Source organism: Cyprinus carpio, chromosome A23, assembly GCF_018340385.1.
Source record: "Cyprinus carpio isolate SPL01 chromosome A23, ASM1834038v1, whole genome shotgun sequence".
NCBI classification, from domain to species: Eukaryota; Metazoa; Chordata; class Actinopteri; order Cypriniformes; family Cyprinidae; genus Cyprinus; species Cyprinus carpio.
In genome coordinates, this window is record NC_056594.1 from 7,035,724 (window position 1) to 7,054,962 (window position 19,239).

General features: G+C 37.7%; 2 protein-coding genes across 2 annotated transcripts in view; one reads left to right on the forward strand and one right to left on the reverse strand.

The window, feature by feature from the left end:
• The window catches only part of LOC109096217 (phosphatase and actin regulator 3-like), a 40,435-nt gene extending 30,842 nt beyond the window's left edge, over positions 1–9,593 (forward strand). The window contains exons 8-12 of the mRNA XM_042712830.1: positions 99–154; positions 1,143–1,204; positions 7,770–7,910; positions 8,682–8,758; positions 9,051–9,593. Of these exons, the coding sequence (XP_042568764.1) occupies positions 99–154; positions 1,143–1,204; positions 7,770–7,910; positions 8,682–8,758; positions 9,051–9,066 (352 nt within the window). The 3' untranslated portion in view covers positions 9,067–9,593. The remainder of the gene's footprint in view (positions 1–98; positions 155–1,142; positions 1,205–7,769; positions 7,911–8,681; positions 8,759–9,050) is intronic.
• Positions 9,594–9,837: 244 nt separating this feature from the next.
• Positions 9,838–19,091, reverse strand: LOC109096218 (synaptonemal complex protein 2-like). Its single transcript, XM_042712828.1, has 26 exons — positions 19,028–19,091; positions 18,895–18,943; positions 18,651–18,754; positions 17,868–18,157; positions 17,658–17,770; positions 17,540–17,576; positions 17,371–17,444; positions 17,230–17,272; positions 17,086–17,123; positions 16,830–16,878; positions 16,546–16,699; positions 16,330–16,394; positions 15,889–16,062; positions 15,076–15,394; positions 14,619–14,857; positions 13,713–13,937; positions 13,566–13,620; positions 13,303–13,473; positions 12,651–12,788; positions 12,000–12,145; positions 11,734–11,828; positions 11,539–11,638; positions 11,368–11,426; positions 10,652–10,730; positions 10,470–10,526; positions 9,838–10,383 (listed from the first exon to the last, which is right to left on the reverse strand). Exons 1-26 carry the CDS (start codon positions 19,065–19,067, stop codon positions 10,312–10,314), a joined length of 2,985 nt encoding a protein of 994 aa, XP_042568762.1. The 5' UTR covers positions 19,068–19,091; the 3' UTR covers positions 9,838–10,311.
• Positions 19,092–19,239: the final 148 nt, after the last annotated feature.

Genomic DNA, 19,239 nt, shown 5'->3' on the forward strand with positions numbered 1-19,239 from the left:
GCTCTGGATCTTATTGAGCCAGTATGGTTCAGAACGGGACAGTATTGTTCAGCGCGGGACAGTATGGTTCAGAACGTTATTCTGATCTTTCTCCGCAGGAGACTCAGTCAACGGCCGGCCGTTGAAGAGCTGGAGAGCAGAAACATTTTAAAACGTGAGTATTAAGCGATAAAAATAATCAACAGAAATCAAAATAATAAATGCATGCATCAACAATTGTTGTTTGTGAGTCATAATTATCATAATGTTATTAATGAATATTGTTTATAGTATTGCAGAGTAATAATATCGCTTTTGTAACTTCATTGTAATAATTGTATTCGTTAAATAATATTGTATTATTGTTGTATTATATGTACATCCGTAATAACAATACAATATATAGTACAAATATTCATTTTTTTTATATTTTATAAATATTTGTAAAAAAAATAGTATTTTTTATCATATCTCTAATCATCTTTAATCAGCACTTATTAATTAAACCAGTACTAACTGCTACTAAAAATGTATTGATGTATATTTTTGGTAAATAAATAAATAAGTAATGTTTTTATATTCTATATGGCTATCGATAATAGCTAATAACATGGATAACAATTGAATTATTACGTAATTATGAATACTGTTTTTGATATTGCACAGTAATAATATCACTATTTCTTTGTAATAACATTTATATTTGTTAAATAAATCGATAAATAATAGTGTGTATATATATATAATATATATAAAATTTATATATTAATTTATAATATAAACTAATTAAATATCAAGTAATCTTATAAGTGAAAAAACAAGTGTTTTTATCATATCTTTAATCAGCACTTTAATTAAATTAGATGTTTTATTATTAATATTTATATTTTTGCATGCATTTTAATAATAATTAAATAGTAAATAATTTACTAAGGTTTTTGGTGGTTGTTAAGGTGAAAATGTAATCTTTACTTCAGTCAAAATACTTTTTGAGGTCTTACATTACTTTGTAGTGCACAGAATCACTAAAGGCTACTATCAAGTAGATTACTGTAATCTGTCTGTCAGATTAGATGCATTGCTCAAGCAGGTATGTTGAGTGACCCTGCGACTGCACTCTTGAATTAGATCACCCTCACTGAGTCTCTCTTTGGCTCTTTCAGAAAGGAACGATCAGACGGAGCAGGAGGAAAGAAGAGAGATCAAACAGAGACTGAACAGAAAGGTAAACAACCTTTCTCACATGAACCTCAGGTTCATTTCCCTTGCAGCATGCTTTATTTTTCTGGCTTATTTGTATATATCATGGATGCTGTTGGTCTTGTTTTTGACTTCTGCTGCTAATATAGCTACTTGCAGTAAGACATTATAAAACATTGTCTAGAGCTGAATAAAGATGCATCAGTCAAGGATAAACATGACGTTTTATTTCCCATGTCATTACATTTGGGTTGGCTCTCGTGTTGAGCTATTTCGTCCGCAGCCATTAAAGTATTTAATTTCTACTGCAACTCATTTGGCACACATCATTCTCCTTCTAAGAAACCTGTAAACCGCATTCACCGGTTCTAACTCTATAATGGTTTGCCAAAGCATCGCAATTATTTCGCATTTACTAGAATCCAATCAAATTTCACTGCTCATTTTTGCACCCGTCCTGTATGGGATTATTATCCTGCCATGATTCAAAACTGAAAATAAAGCTCTGAAAGGTTGAAACTAAGTGTTCGAAAACTCAAAATCTTACAAAAAAAAGTTTTGCAAGATCGAAAAATAAGATTTTGCAAGCTTGCAAAATGTAAAAAAAATAAAAATATCTCTGCAAACATTATGTTGTTTTTGAGATTTCCTCCTTCAGAACTGCAACATTTTTTTTACGATGTTGCGCAAAGAATTTTTAAGATTTTCAAATTTGTCAGTGTTCTCCCACTGTATTAGTTTGTTTTCCAGGTTTGAAACCTTGTAAATGGTGATCTGAAAACTGGTGTGCGAACAGGTGAAAAAAAGTTTTGAAACTCTGAAAACAGAGTTTTGCAGGCTTGCAAAGTGGTAAAAAAAAAAAAAAATCTCTGCAAACATAATTTTGTTTTTGAGTTTTCCTTCTTCAGAAGTGCAACACTTTTTTTAACGGTGTTGTGCAATCATTTTTTCAGAGTTTCGAATTTGTCACTATTCTCCCAGTGTACAGTTTGTTTTCCAGATTTGAAACCTTGTAAATAGTGATCTGAAAACTGGTGTTCGAATAGTTGAAAAAAAGTTTTGAAACTCTGAAAACTGAGGTTCGAAAGGGCGAAACTTATTACATTACATTACATTTGCACTCCTATTGCAGACTATTTTTTCAGAGCCAAGTTTACAACACCCACTTTGCGGAGATACGCCCACACAGTTGCGAGCTTGCGACTCACGTGATTTGTGGCAGCGTTGTCACGCAGCTCTGTTCTGAAACTCTGAAACTCAGACTGAGCGAAAATGAAGCTTCGTAACCTCGCAACTAAAAAAAAAAAGCCTGGAGGGAGGGCCTTCTGCTCTTGGCCAATGCTTTGCTGTCTGCTGACGTAAAGTCCAATCACAAGTCGTATTTACTGGAAAGGTGGGATTGACCGACTGCTCCGCCAATGACGAAAGCGCACAGGATGCGCAAACAGAGGATGCACGGATCTCTGGCCAGTGGCCACAATGCGGTCCCGTCTAGAGCTGCAAGAACCGCGTCCATGGCTGGTATAGCGTGCGGTCCGGTCCAAAAATACCAACTTGTCGCGGGAATTCACTATACAATTGCCACTGAGTTTACCACTGATAGGCCGGCGGTGCATCAATATACACATTCACCTCACGCAGCGAACGACTCACTTTCCGCAGCCGGAGACTCACTTTCAGCACACTTCTTCTGGAAATGCACATTTATTATTAAATTTTTTTGCCTCTCTCTGCCCACATACTGTATTTGGATGCAGCTAAATTATATATAAAAAAAAAAAAAACTGTTTTCATTTATATATTTTACTGTTTCTGTTGTCAGACAACAGAATGAATATGAAATAGTGACCAGCTCTCCCTTCCAAAACATTAATCTGCACAAAAATCCAGATAATCGAGCCGTCGTCTGATGAAATCAAATACACATACAGTAAGATAAAAACAACAACTGTGCTGTGATTTCGGCTACACTTGCATGTAAAATTACAGAAGCAACATCATATGCGTCTCTGTGTGTCTGAACACAGCAGACCCACAGAGAGAGAAAGCAAAGACCTCGCGCAGCAATAACGGCTCAGAAACTAAATAGGCCTAAGGTTTGGGCAAACCCTAAAGATTTGTCGCTAGGTGCTTTTTTGAAGAAGAAAAAACTTGCTAAAGGGGTCTGCAAAGGTGCTAAGTTGGCAACACTGTGCATCAGGCCATGGGTCAAACAGAAAGTGAGTCGTGAGGTGAGTGTGTATATTGATGCACCGCCGGCATATCAGTGGTAAACTCAGTGGCTACTGGCAATTGTATAGTGAATTCCCGCGACAAGTTGGTAGCCTTATTTTTGGACCGGACTGCACGCTATACCAGCCATGGACGCGGTTCTTCTTGCAGCTCTAGACGGGACCGCCTTGTGGCCAGAGATCCGTGCATCCTCTGTTTGCGCATCCTGTGCGCTTTCGTCATTGGCGGAGCAGTCGGTCAATCCCACCTTTCCAGTAAATACGACTTGTGATTGGACTTTACGTCAGCAGACAGCAAAGCATTGGCCAAGAGCAGAAGGCCCTCCCTCCAGGCTTTTTTTTAAAGTTGCGAGGTTGCGAAGCTTCATTTTCGCTCAGTCTGAGTTTCAGAGTTTCAGAGCGGAGCTGCGTGACAACGCTGCCACAAATCACGTGAGTCGCAAGCTCACAACTGTGTGGGTGTATCTCCGCAAAGTGGGTGTTGTAAACTCGGCTCTGAAAAAATAGTCTGCAATAGGAGTGCAAATGTAATGTAATGTAATAAGTTTCGCCCTTTCGAACCTCAGTTTTCAGAGTTTTCAAAACTTTTTTTTCAACTATTCGCACACCAGTTTTCAGATCACTATTTACAAGGTTTCAAATCTGGAAAACAAACTATACACTGGGAGAACAGTGACAAATTCGAAACTCTGAAAAAATGATTGCACAACACCGTAAAAAAGTGTTTGCACTTCTGAAGAAGGAAAAACTCAAAAACAAAATTATGTTTGCAGAGATTATTATTTTTTTTTTACCACTTTGCAAGCCTGCAAAACTCTGTTTTCAGAGTTTCAAAACTTTTTTTCACACATTCGCACACCAGTTTTCAGATCATCATTTACAAGGTTTCAAACCTGGAAAACAAACTAATACAGTGGGAGAACACTGACAAATTTGAAACTCTGAAAAATTCTTTGCGCAACATCGTAAAAAAAAATGTTGCAGTTCTGAAGAAGGAAATCTCAAAAACAACGTAATGTTTGCAGAGATATTTTTATTTTATTTTATTTATTATTTTTTTTACATTTTGCAAGCTTGCAAATCTTATTTTTCGATCTTGCAAAACTTTTTTTTTGTAAGATTTTGAGTTTTTGAACACTTAGTTTCAACCTTTCAGAACTTTATTTTTAGTTTTGAATCATGGCAGGATAATAATCCCATAGTCCTGTGCATGGCATATTATTTCTTCTGCACGGTCACGATATAAGACACTTGCCATTACCATTTTACCATACATTACCTTTTTATTTTACCATTTTATTTTATCTTAAAATTGAGGTGTGATATATAAAGTAAAATACAGATCTTGAATGAGACTGAATGTATTAAATTATTATTATTATATTTTCAAGCCATATTGATTTTTTTATTTTATTTCCAGTGTGCAATTAACTACAGACAAAATTACACATTATAGTTGGTATTTTTAGTTGATGACGATGATAATAAAAGCAACAACGTAAAATATAGCTGCAAGCAGCAATTACCGGGGTTCAAGCCTTTTAAAACCTTTGAGCCACCCAAAAAATATTATTTAATGATTTATCACTTTTGACCAATAGCTGGTGCGGCTCCCAGATTGATGTGGTGTGGTTAATTTGGGTTGATGATGACACGCACATAGTTTGGTGTCAGTATGCAAAATAATTGCAGAAAAACAGCCTTAGACCCATTTTGGTATTTTTCATATCTCCTGACCACTAGGTGGCAATGTGCCAAAACTGTACAGGTAACCTCAGGACATGTTTGTCATAACAACCTCCTAGATTGTATAAAATTGTGTGATACACTAGACGTAAAACATGATAGTGCCACCTAGTGGCCGATTTCTTTCAAATTTCTCACAGACCTCTCGGGCCATGAGTCAAACGGGCCCACAGAGTTTCGTTCTGATAGGCCTCTGTTAACCTTATGTAACAGGTGCTCAAAGTTGAATGGCTGATGGCGGCCATGCTTTTCAAGATTCACCAATGCCCTCGAAGATATTGGTGGCACCATGGACAATGACACTGGATGCAAAATTTCAAGTCAATCAGACAAATGGGTGCATAGTAACAGACATTTATAAGTTTTTTTTTCTTGTTATAGTGCCACCAAGTGGTCAAACGCCCCAATTTTTGTAACTGACCAAAGATTGAGCTCATTCATATGTGTTCTGTGTTTGGTGAAAATAGCTCATTCCATTCAAGAATTATAGTCGTTTTAATAAAAGTGGCTCCACTCACTTTGAACGTTTTTGCGGTTTGGTTCTGATTGGGCGAAAAACCAATGCCTAATCCAATCAGCAGAAGACCTGTTATCATGGTTCCGAATAGGTAGATATCTTCAATGTCCTCCAAATGAAAGAGCCGCCAGACACACGACCCGCCACCTATCCCACGCGTCCATCGTGTAGCCAGCTGCGAACGTTGCGGCAGGGCAGTCAGGTTCCCGCGAACCTAAGCTTCTCGTCGAGAAGATGGTGTCAATTGCGTTGAGAGACCAGTTGATCAAACCCATGATTTCTTAGATTTTTAGTTTGGAGAGCAGTGCGGAGAGAGTCTCTCAAAGTATAAGACAATAGACGAGATGAGAGGAGCAAAGCAGGGAAGGTAAGGGGGAGGAGAGGGAAAGAAAATGTGACCGCCTTCGTTGAGAGCCAAAGAAGAAGTCTCTGTTGTGTCTGTCAAATGTATGTTGATGTGTAACAACACAATAATAATAAAACAATAGAACAATAATAATAAAACAATAGAACAACAACAATAAAAATAATTGGAGTCATATCCTTTTTTGGCATATTTTTTCCAGTGTATAATTAAATTTGTTATTTACTTTTGATTAATACACTTACCATGAATCATTATGGCTTGCCTCAGCAATTTACCTCAAAATAGCAGTGTGATGTACACAGCAAAATAAACATAAACTGAAATAAAAAATGAAATCAAGTATGATGATAACAAAAAAGTTTGTTAAGGCTCGTCTTTAAGCAGACTGCACTTTCAACTCCTGAGTGTCCCTGTCACTAGTGGAACCAGTGAATTTCATTGGTCAATAGCGATTTTAGTCCCTGTAGAAAATCCGTTACTTGCAACATGGACATGTACAGGTGCATCTCAATAAATTAGAATGTCATGGAAAAGTTCATTTATTTCAGTAATTCAAAAAAAATTAAAAAACTCTTATAAAAAATAAAATCAATACACACAGACTGAAATAGTTTAAATAGTTTACTTTGGCCTTATGAGGATTGTAAGCAAAATCAACTCAAGAATTTGAGTGAACTTCACAAGGAATGGACTGAAGCTGGGGTCAAGGCATACATACGTGTCAAGGAATTTGGCTACAGTTGTCATATTCCTCTTGTTAAGCCACTCCTGAGGCGTCTTACCTGGGCTAAGGAGAAGAAGAACTGGACTGTTGCCCAGTGGTCCAAAGTCCTCTTTTCAGATGAGAGCAAGTTTTGTATTTCATTTGGAAACCAAGGTCCTAGAATCTGCAGGAAGGGTGAAGAATCTCATAGCCCAAGTTGTTTGAAGTCCAGTGTTAAGTTTCCACAGTCTGTGATGATTTGGGGTGCAATGTCATCTGCTGGTGTTGGTCCATTGTGTTTTTTGAAAACCAAAGTCACTGCACCCGTTTACCAAGAAATTTTGCACTTCATGCTTCCTTCTGCTGACCAGCTTTTTGAAGATGCTGATTTCATTTTCCAGCAGGATTTGGCACCTGCCCACACTGCCAAAAGCACCAAAAGTTGGTTAAATGACCATGGTGTTGGTGTGCTTGACTGGCCAGCAAACTCACCAGACCTGAAACCCCAGAGAGAATCTATGGGGTATTGTCAAGAGGAAAATGAGAAACAAGAGACCGAAAAATGCAGATGAGCAGAAGGCCACTGTCAAAGAAACCTGGGCTTCCATACCACATCAGCAGTGCCACAAACTGATCACCTCCATGCCACGCCGAATTAAGGCAGTAATTAAAGCAAAAGGAGCCCCTACCAAGTATTGAGTACATGTTCAGTAAATGAACATACTCTCCAGAAGGCCAACAATTCACTAAAAATGCTTTTTTTATTGGTCTTAATTATTCTGATTTGTTGAGATAGTGAATTGGTGGGTTTTTGTTAAATGTGAGCCAAAATCATCACAATTAAAAGAACCAAAGACTAAAACTACTTCAGTCTGTGTGCATTGAATTTATTTAATACATGAGTTTCACAATTTGAGTTGAATTACTGAAAAAATTAACTTTTCCACGACATAACTTGTCGTCAACACCTGTATCTCATAACTTGTATGCAGGCCAATTAACAACACATTTTTTTAAATCTCACAGCTCAACCAGAGGCCAACAGTTGATGAACTAAGAGAAAGAAAGATTCTGATCCGCTTCAGTGACTACGTGGAGGTGGCCAAAGCCCAGGACTATGACAGAAGAGCTGACAAACCCTGGACAAGACTGTCTGCAGCTGACAAGGTATGAGACAAAGACAGGGTTCTTACACCTTTACCCTTTGCCAGTAGAGGGCGCTTTTGGAGCAGCAGAAATATATTGGTTTCCCTGGTAACAGCTGTACACAAAGCTGCGCCACACTCATATATGCTGTTGATTACATTAAGGAATGTTTAAAAACAAAATTGTGTGTGTGGAAATGGCATGTATGGCACATTCTTCACATTGTTTGTTTATTTTAGTAGCATGAAAAACAAATTCATGCATTGGGCAAATGCACTGAACAAAACAGCCACACGCGCAGACTCAAGTGCATTTTTTATTTTATTTTTTTATGAAAAAGGAAAAAATAATTAGGCTTATATTTAAAAAGTGAACTATTTAGTAAAATAGCTAATTATTATGAAACCAATGCAACTGCAATTTCAAGCACTTTATTCAAAAACCAAGCACTTTTCAAACCTTGAAAACACTACATTAAAATTCATGCATTTTCAAGGATTTCTGGCATCCATACGAACCCTGCAAAGAGCTGACGTCAGCAAATCTTTAAGCTGGTCTGCGGTCAGTCTTTAATTCAATAAGCCTGTACAGAGGAAAATGGACTTTCCTTAATTCTTAGTGGTTGTCTCAAGGTTTTTTAAACCCAATATATAAGTGAACAAACTAAAACAAAAAAAAACTAATTTGTGCCAGTAGTCTTCTTGCTCTGCCCATGTGACTCGGTTGACTCATTATGGAATGTGCATATTACTGGAGGATGCGCTTAAGTGGTTTTTATTTGCGATTCCACAGGCAGCCATCCGTAAAGAGCTAAACGAGTTCAAAAGCACTGAGATGGAGGTCCATGCTTCAAGCAAACACCTAACAAGGTCAGTATGCGTGTACAGCACTCACACTATTTTTAGATGCACATCCAAACAGCCTGGTCAAAAAAGACAGGGACACAAATGCATTTGCGTTTAAAAAGCATGTATGTGTCACCTTGACATGAGTGGTTTTGGATAACAGGTTCCTCTCGACATAATCATGACATTAGTGGTCATTAGAGCTCTTATGCATGATCTTACTAAAAATAACTGATTGATGCAACAACCCTGTCCCAATCATATTGTGGTTGTGATTGCGAAAGGCACCTTTGTTGATTTCTCTCCTCTCCATCAGGTTTCACAGGCCCTAAGAGGGGGTTTTCTTCTGTGAAGAAAATGCTGAAAGCAGCGTTCGTGATTAAATCCTGGAGGTGCCTCTTCCAGAGCCGTGGCTTCATCCATGGGATTCCCTTATTCTTCCAGTGCCCTGGGGCCGAGTGGTGGCCGAGAGGCTGCATCTCCACCGCAGGCGGCTACAGGAGAAACCTGAAGAACATCTGCAGATACATTTAACCTGAGGCTGACAGAGTGTAGCAGCAGAGGACTTTTTGATGTTTTTTGAAATGGACTGCATTTCAATGACTGCTAAGAAAAGACAAATCAGTTCTGGGTAAATGTTTGTGTACATGTAACCAGCTCCACTCTGAAAAGAAAGGTAAAAAAAAAAAAAAGAAAAAAAAAAAAGACTTGAGGGTTAATAAACCTGCTATAAATGAATTTCTTATTTACTGTACAAAAGTCAGTTTGAACAGGGTTGTTCATGTCATCACTTGAAAAACAAACAAACAAAAAAACCTTTGTAAGCACTACTTGTCTTCAAAATACAATTTTGGAAATACTTCTGTGTTGTTGTTTTTTTTTAAGTTTGATTATATACACACTACAGTTCAAAAGTTAAGGGTTTTTTATTTTTTCTCTCCAAAGCTGCATTTATCAAAAGTAAAATCAGTAATATTGTGAAATAAAGCTGAATTTTCAGCATCCTTACTGATTTTATTTTTTAATCTTTGATGATTCGTAAAAAGTCACTCAATCTGATCTTAATTTTGAGCGCCTTCAGCTGCAAGTAAAAATGAAAAAAAAAAACCTTTCAGTAAAGTTTTCTGTCTTTATTTTTCAACATCGTCCATCAACTGAACCCATGAGTATTGCTTATTCAGGCCTTCGCTAGTGAATGCAAAAAAAGTTCTTAGACTTAAGATGGTTTAAGAATCCAGTATCCCTTTTAATTTCTGCGCACATAAATCTGAAGTTGATTATTATGAGGTGGGATGTTTGAAATAAATGCATTTGTTCTTACATTACCTATAACATTTACTTATTTGCTTTTCACAACTACTCATTATTCATATTAAAAACCACAAGCAAATATGTGCGCAAAAACCACGTACAGTCAACCATTTTTTCACAGAGACCAGAATAAGTGGAATAAAGTACAAATATTCAACCTTTTGAGTAGGAAAATTTTAAAAGAACATAACATTAATGATATCTAAGCATACAAACACATTTTAGCTCAGAGTGATTTTCAAACGGTAGATTTTTTTCCCCTTAGGTCAGAACCTCAATGCATCAGGGAAAAACAAAGATTGCAGACCTCTTCGCACACTCGTCAACTCTTCCTCTTGCTACAAAGACAAAAAAACTTGATTTCAGTCCTGCAGAATTCTGTGACTTTAAGTATAAAATATCCGTTCCATTTGGGCTCTCTCACCATTTCTTTGAAGAAATGCTCCTGAACAGACTTCATGTTCTTCTTCATTAAAGACATCTGCAACAGAGCAAAAAGGTCTATTCTAGACAATCAAAGGTTAAAATGGCTTGAAGTGTAAATATAACTAAATATAACTATTGAACCATGTTGGAGCACACTCAAAAAAAGGTTCAGTTCCTCACCTCCACAGAGAAGATTTGTGTCTCATACTCTAGACTATCACACACGTCAGTCTGAATGGTGCTTTTCAACTGCTGTAATCTGAGACAAAACAACAAGACTGAGCAAGACAAGCACTTACATTAAAATCTTTTGTAAACAGGGAACTATTCAAAGCAATCAATCAGTCACTTTGTTTGAATCTAGAGAAATAGATTCTCTGAAACATGCCTTACAATGCTGGCAAAAACTGTTGAGTATCCTTTTTCTTTTTCTTTTCAAAAAGTGCTTTTTGGTGTGGATTTAAACACTGATTTACACTCTCTTAGCATCTTTTTTTTTTTTTTTTTTATTATTATGCAACCCTCAGTGCACTAAAACAAAAAATGTACCAGTCTAAAATCTTGTCTTTGAACTGCCCTTTTTTAAAGCTCTGAAGAAATCACAAGATTCTTGGCATAATAGCATTACAGAGTGAACAGATAACCAGCATTACATAAACCTTTCTGTTTTTCCCCATGTTGTTAGCTTGGCAGGAAAATCCTGTTTGTTACTGCGACCTAGCACAACCCACGGATTGTTTTATAGTCATAAACAGGTCTTGCAGACGTGATTACATATTATGCGAACAGAACAGTTATCAAGGGAAGATTAGTTTACATTTACTTCAGAGCTGAGAAATCTATGGCATTCATCTCATGTTTGTGCAGTAGCTTTTCTATTCTTTATTTTATATTACCTCTTGGTTCCTTTCTCCTGGTAAGCGTGGAAGGCCAAGGTCTGCTTTCCCCAGTAAGTCTGTGGATATAGTGTGATTAAATCAAAGGCCATTTACATATGTATTTTACAAATTTACTTGCCAAAATCCATTTGCATTAAAAGACACTTGGTGAGTCAGAACAATTGTTACCATCAATTCCTCCTCCATGCTTCTCAAAGCAATGTCATCTTGCTCCAGGTTTGCTATTTCACGCACCAGGACTTGTTTAACTTTCTCCAGCCTCTGAGTACTATATACGGAAAAACAGAAAACAAAAGGGCTAAATATCAGACCTGTTATAGGGCAGAAACTCTGACCTCTTCTGAGTCCAGGGTCATGCCTGACCTGTGCTGCTGTACTTGGACACTGACGGAGGACATGTGCTGCTGTAAGGTCTTGAAAGTCTGCCTGGTGTAAAGATCCATTGTCCTGCAGCGATTCTGACAAACATACAATATACGTTATTGGACAACGCTAATAAACACTCGTTGAATGCTTCAAGATGTGCAGCAGATTTTGAATGCAAGGAAGTGAATCCTCAAATAATTGATTCATGGAGCTGGCGTGTTTAGCCAGGGCTGATTTAGTGAGAAAAGTGAGATGACAAGCACCTTGATCTTCCTCTTAAACTCTGAGCTGAACTGATGGCAGATAAAGCCCACCTGCTGAGCAGGCTGGGTCACGTCGATGTCTGCCTCCACACTGGCATGCCTGCAACTGGACCTCGTACAAGATGACAGTGTCTCCACTTCCTCAGCTGGAGGGAACACACACACACACACACACACATACCCATGAGTCACTCGTCAGGACATTCAAAAGCTCACACACCTGTATAGTGAGTGAACTTCGAGGTACTGGACAGCTGAGCTTCTGAATCATTCTGTTTTTTTATGTTTACACTACCGTTCAAAAATTTGGGGTCAGTGGGATTTTTTGTTTGTAAAAAATACTTTTTATTCAGCTAGAATGCATTAAACTGATCAAAAGTGACAGTAAATGTTAAATGTAAAAAAAAAAAAAAAAAAAAAGCTCTATTAATCAAATTATCCTGAAAAAAATGATATCAAAAAATTACGTTTTCAACACTATTAATAATAAATGTTTTTTTGAACATCAAGTCAGCATTTTACAATGAAAAATACTGTTGTTTTTTCTTCTTCCTGTTTTTGACCCTGAAACATTTGAACAACAGTGTACATTTATCAACAGTATGTTCTTAGCTTTATTTTTGCGCACAGAAACACTTTATCTCTCATTACTGGATATTATTGATTCCTTGGCCCTTTTATTCAGGCCTTTCTTGTAACTTCTCTTTCTTCTCCTGTCCGCTGTGACTATGTCCTCCTCTTCTTCCTCTGAGCTGCTCTGATCCTTCATCAGCAGTTTAATATTGTGTCCTGATGCACAGCAACACAAAATCATTCACAGAATCAAATGCAATCTAGTTTCTTCATCAGGAAATGGAAAAAACAAAATTTTCCCAGCAGAATCAACAATAAGTGCCTAATGAGTCAGGATTAGGATTAATCTGTGTCTGAGAAAATTAATGAGATGCACATTCAGTTAAACTAACTGCAAAATCTAAATATTCAGTAATGTGCTATATATTATATAGAGACTTGCCTGATCATAGAAGATAAAAAGCATCAAATGATAAATCACATTTCCTCTGAGTTGATCAAAGTTTCTGTTTTCAGCAGGATTTGTTTGTTTTCTAATTTTGCTGCATCATGCTTGGTTGCTCCATCCAGAGTGAAATCTCATTGGTCTACAATCTAGCTTTACATGGATGTACATTAGATATGTTCTGGCTGGTATTACCACAAGGGAAGAAAAAGTCTTTATGCTGGTACCTTCGCACCATGCCTAGTTGATGCATAATCTTTTGTAAAAGATGATAAATAGCCTTACTAGGAGAGAAAGATTTATCAGTAGGCTCATACAGCTTCCTGGGCTTCATTTTCAGAGCTAGCTGTGAGGGAGAAGGAGCCTTATTCTCTTTGTCCTCCTCACTGTCCTCTTCTCTCTCTGAAAGACTAGCGGAGTGGCTCAGGGTGAGATGCTTGTGGATGTCTGTTGGACCTGATTGGCAATTGGTACAAAAAAGATGCTAATTTTTGTATACTAACAAATAAAATAAAAAAAAACACAACGTAATTAAAAAATCTCTTCACCTGACTTAAATTCTAGTCTCTCAACCTTACTTCCTTTCTGGCATGCAGGTGTTTTCTGTAAGTCAAGCAAGAATGAAGTGGTGTAATACTGAAATGTACTACTATGAAAAGCGCAGCTGTACTCAGAAATAAACTGTAAAGCTGTACCTCTAGCTCAATGCACATCAGGGCCATGTTGCTCATGGATATGTGAGAGGACTGGCTCATTGTCACAGAAATGACAGACCTTCTTTCGAAAGATGTTGGGCTGGTTTTGTTCATCACAGCTCTCTGCTCCTCGTGGAGGTCTGGAGGGATGCGTGGGGAGGGCAGGGTGGATTTCTCCAGGGGTTGAGCTGGGATCAGCAATGAGTGAACAGGACTCAGCTCAACCTGCAGGAGTGGGACAGAGGACAAGGGCGAACTTGCATTACATTAACATACTCATCTCTAGATCAGAGAGGTAATGACAAAGACAAAGACAAAGACGTATCAGCAAGAAAGTGGAATGTACGAGCAGTTGCTTTTTCTAAACTAACAAATTAATAATACTCTCAAGGCACAATTTTATTAGTACATTCAGTGGCCCCTAAAAGTATCTGGATACTTAAGCCACACTTAAAATGACAGAATGTATTATATTACACCATAAAATATAAACCTATGTGGGTTGTTTAAAGACAAAAAGATAAAACACAGGAGATTCTTTGATGAACAGAAAACTTAAGAAAACAGAATTTCTTTTAAATAGATATCTTCTGTAACATTATACATGCCACTTTACTGTCACTTTTGATAAATTTAATGCATACTTGCTGAATAAAAGTATTAATCTCTTTTAAAAAATCGTACTGAACCAAACTTTTGAATGTTAGTGTACATCCAAATAAAAATGACTTTAAGCATTTTTACCCAATGCAATGAAATTCATACATTTTTATTTTGTGATCCAGATATGATAACTGTATGATCAGTAATAAGAATGAAATAAGCCTTGAGGGCTGTAATGTAGCCCATTAGTACTTGATCTTTCCATCGATTTGATTTAAAAACCTGCACTTGTTTCCTGTTTACCTGTGCAGCAGGTGGATTCCGCTTAGAGCCCCTTGAGGTTGTGGAAACAGGTGTTATGGAGTGAGCAGGCAGTTTCAGAGCACCTTTACTCCCTGGGGTTTTACAGAGAGACGAGGCCTGCATTTCTTTGAGAGAAGTGAGAGGCTGTAGTGGAGGAGAGTCGGCTTCAATTGGAGAGATGGACAGAGAACGGAGAGGTGTAGCACTGGATCTCAAGTAGGTTGTTAGTTTTTCACCTGCTGCAGAGTACAGAGAAAAATAAAATATAAGTTACAAAGCAGTTACTGTACACAAGATGTTGTTTTTATACCAGGCTCTTTATTCAATAAATTTAGTGTGATACAGTGCCAGTAATTAACACAATTATTAATGCCCCCTGACTTGTCTATAAATTTAACTGACAGCCATACATTTATAAAAAATACCTATAACTAATTTAATGCAGTTTAATTCTTACATCTCATCTTCTCAACGGAGGAAGGCGAGGCAAATGTGGACGATAATCTTGCAGCCCAAGATTCCTTCTGCCTCCTGGCTGACTCCTGAGCAGATGACGTCTTCTTCACTGTGAGATGCTCTGGACTAGACTTCTTCTTGCCTTTATCATTCCTCTGATCTCGCAGAATCTTTGCAAAGCCTTTCTCTGCCTTTTTCTGTACATCCTCACTCTGTTGTTTGGCTGTGTCTACAGAGGTTTTCTCTCTCTTTTCCCCTTGTTCTGTGGCTTGAGCTGGGACATTCTGCTGAAGCGTGGCTGCTCGCCCAGTTGCTTTTTTCTATTAGGAAAAGACAGAGACATAAAGCTCATCAGGACTGTTATCATTAGTCTGTCTAGACCCTGAAAGCCTTAAAGGATTAGTTCACTTCCAGAATAAAAATTTCCTGATAATTTACTCACCCCGATGGCATCCAAGATGTTTATGTCTTTCTGTCTTCAGTCGCAAAGAAATTACGTTTTTTGAGGAAAGTTTTCGATCGAAAATGACAGATCGTTTTGCTAATTCCTCAACTGGGATCGTGTTGAGCTCTTTGACACTGCACTGAAACTGCAGTTTGGAACTTCAGCCCGTTGGCTCCCAATGAAGTCCATTATATGGAGAAAAATTCTGGAATGTTTTCCTCAAAAACCTTCATTTATTTGTGACTGAAGACAGAAAGACATGAACATCTTGAATGCCATCGTGGTGAGTAAATGATCAGGTTATTTTAAGTGAACTAATTTACGACTAATGAAGGTCCCAGTGATCTGACTGTGCTGAAAACCACATGCCTTAGGGGGTGGTGCTTTTTCGCTTTCTGACAGGCTGGACTGGTTGTCTGAGTCAGACGGCTCTCTGTAGGTTCTGGTCAAGGCTGCAGCTCTCTGAGGTCGTCCTGTGGCTTTCTTATTATTGATGCTTGGCTGCCGTTTATCCTCCGTTTCGGCAATTTTCATCTGCCTCTTCTATTATTGACCCAATCCAAGAGAAAAGTGAATCATTACTATCAATATTAGTGCACAAAATAAAATACTACTAATTCAAAAAAGTGTAATTAATTTAAGTACGGAGGCATATACATTAAAATTGGGTTGCTCTTTAAAAAAAGAGCTCAATTTACTATGCACACCCACTCTGATATTATATTATAAAAGTGACAAAAAAGCTACAAAGTGTAGAATATGGTGACTTTAAGGCATCCTCAGTGAAAATTATAGAGCATTTGTTCTTACCCGCTTTGGCTTGATTTGTTCTTTCACTGGCTTTGGTGAAGGCAAAGGTGTATATGGCGACTTAACTGAAAAAAAAAAAAAGTGTAAGAGATTTACTGGTAGAAGAGGATATGAAAGAGCGAGAGAAATAGATAGCACCCATCATCACTGTTGAGTTAACCTCTGCAGATGACAAATAAGAAACATCTCTAAAATACAGAGACTGGTGTAGCATACATGCAGAGACAGCTGGAGGTTTAACCGGCTGCCTGCTGTAGTCTGCCACTTTGGGCTTGGGTTTCCTGTTGGCTGAGTTTAACCAGCTAATCTCCATCATGTTGTCTGTGTCCGTATCCCTGAACAGGTTTTTGTTCACATTTGCCTTGGCAGCCTAGGTTGTAACACAAACAAGCATAAAAAGTGTATTTTTTGTGATATATGTTGTTGTTGTGATATATGTGGCATATGTTAAATCAACAAACGTATAAGTGTCCATCCCCAAACAATTAAAAAACTGAAACCTTTGGAAGCTGAGGTCTCCTAGCAGACTTGGAGAGAGTCTGAGGATTACTTCGTGCACAAAAAGGGAAAAAAGCAATGTGAATATGCCATATAATACATAATATAGTCACATACACAATATAATGCAGTCACGTTTACAAATATGCAGGATTTCTTTGGAGAGATTTTAACTGTCAGAATGATTGAACTGAACTCTGCTTTTAGGTTCACTTGTTAAACACTAGAGGGGGCTGTTTTTAGAAAATAACTAATTACCTGCTTTCCACTCTGGATGTATCAGAGGATTTCTTTCGCTGAAAAGGACAAAATTAAGAATTAATAAAAATTATCATATTTTTAATATTTAAAATATTATGATGTTTATTTAGTTTGCATTCAGAGCTATATTAGTGTCCATACCACACTAATTTTTGGCGTGTCCTCTGTAAATGCATAAACATCCCTGAGGAGACAACACAGTAAATTCAGTGATTTATAAAAGCTATTTTCAAACTAAATATCTCTAGTTATTCAGGGAGCGAAGGGAGTAAAACGCAGTACTCAAGCTGCTGGAACTCCTTCTTGGATCTGTCATGTGCTTTGTGCAAACTTGAACTCTTGACACCAGTTTTCTCCTGTAACACAATGCGCAGGGGAAAAAAAAACAATTTTTTTAACTAGATGTATTGTTTTGACATCGCAAATGCTTCTTTCTTTCTAAATGACTTACAGTGGAGGATGGACAGCAGCTCTTATTGAGCAGGTTTCTGAAAGTGAAGGTAACAATGTGATTGCATGCGAGGACAGAGGAAATGGTGGGGCATGAACGAAAGGTCAGTCTGTGTCACCTGTTTGTAGATGCGATATTTAACTCGACCCCAGGTTCATGGGATGATGCTTTGGCAGGTCTCTTATAATGACTGGATATCATTTTCACCATACCATCTGCAGCATGTGCCATCTTCAGAACATTAACAACAAACGCAGTTCAGTATAATAAACCTTGCTTTGTTTTGTTTTTATAACATAAAGACATCTATTTTAACTAAGAGTCTCACATTTTCATGGTCAGATGCGTCACCCTGAACTTCACTACTCTTCCTTCTCTGTTGTGCAGGTCTAGCAGGCACGGACTTCACTGATTTCTCCATGTTTCGTTTCTCTTGACCTGCAGTCCTGGGCTCCAGTGAGGAGCCTCTCTGGGCTGTACGGCCATCTGTACCCTGCTGCTCCCTCAGCACCTCCTCCAATCTCTGAGTGAGCTGGGTGTGCAGCTGCTTCTGGTTCAGAGCTCTGGATGCACACTGTGCCGGGGACAGACGCTGAGGAGGGGGATGAGAGCTACCATCTGGAGATGATTGCACAGAATGCAAGGTTACACAAAGCCACCTGATTCATATAGTGACAACATATCAGGAACAGTGCTTCCTATAAAATTCTGGTTTAAAAAGGGGTAAATTCAGGGTAAATTCAGTAAACAATCTCACAGATTTGATGAGTAAATTATTAGACTGATTCAGCTTTTAACAGATTCAGGATCAAAAGAACTGGCTCATTCTTTCATGAGCTGGATTATACTCGCCTCCCTAAATAGTAGTGCAAAAAAGTGATGGAGGATTAATAATGAGGCTAAATTATTATATTTTATTATGTGAGAATGAGACTGCACAGTCATAAGAGACATGAAACTAGCACAGATATGTAGGAAATTGGTTCAAACTGTCAATTATAGTATAGAGGTCATAATAATACAAAAAACTACAGAATGCAGTGATTGACCAATCACAATTAAGTATTCAAGAGTCATGTATTGTAGTTGAATATCTCTGCCGATAACTCACCTGATATAGTGCCATTTTTATAGCAGTCTTTTTGCCAAGTCAGCAGTGATCCAGATACCGAGATTCTCCTTTTACTAGAGTTCAAGCTCCAGGGAGCTGGTGAACTGATCAGTTACATGTAAAACAAAGACAAACAAGCATACATTATGTAGTGAGCACTGAGCAGACAGAATCCTCTCTACAGTGGATGTAATGTTAAACAGTTGAGAAACTGTAACCGAAATGTCAGTAGAAATACACTCACTACGAGCTTCCCTTTCTCACAGGTTGGGAGTCTGGGACGATGCTGTTATCTTTTACACAAAGAAATAAAGTTAAAAACATTCAAATATGTTCACATCAGCAGTGGCATTTCCTTAGTATGCTTCATATCATACCTAAAGTTTCCTCTTCATGTTCTTTGTCAGCTTGCACCATCTGTACTACTTTGTCTGCAGGAATATGCTTCAGGAAAAAAAAGTTTTTATAGGGTTAGATGCCAAAAAAAGAAAAAAAAGAGAGAAATAGCAGGTACCAAAAACAGAAAACATGAGACGACCAATGTAATGAAATGTAAAAGTACATTATATATATTCTCTTGCTCTCTCTT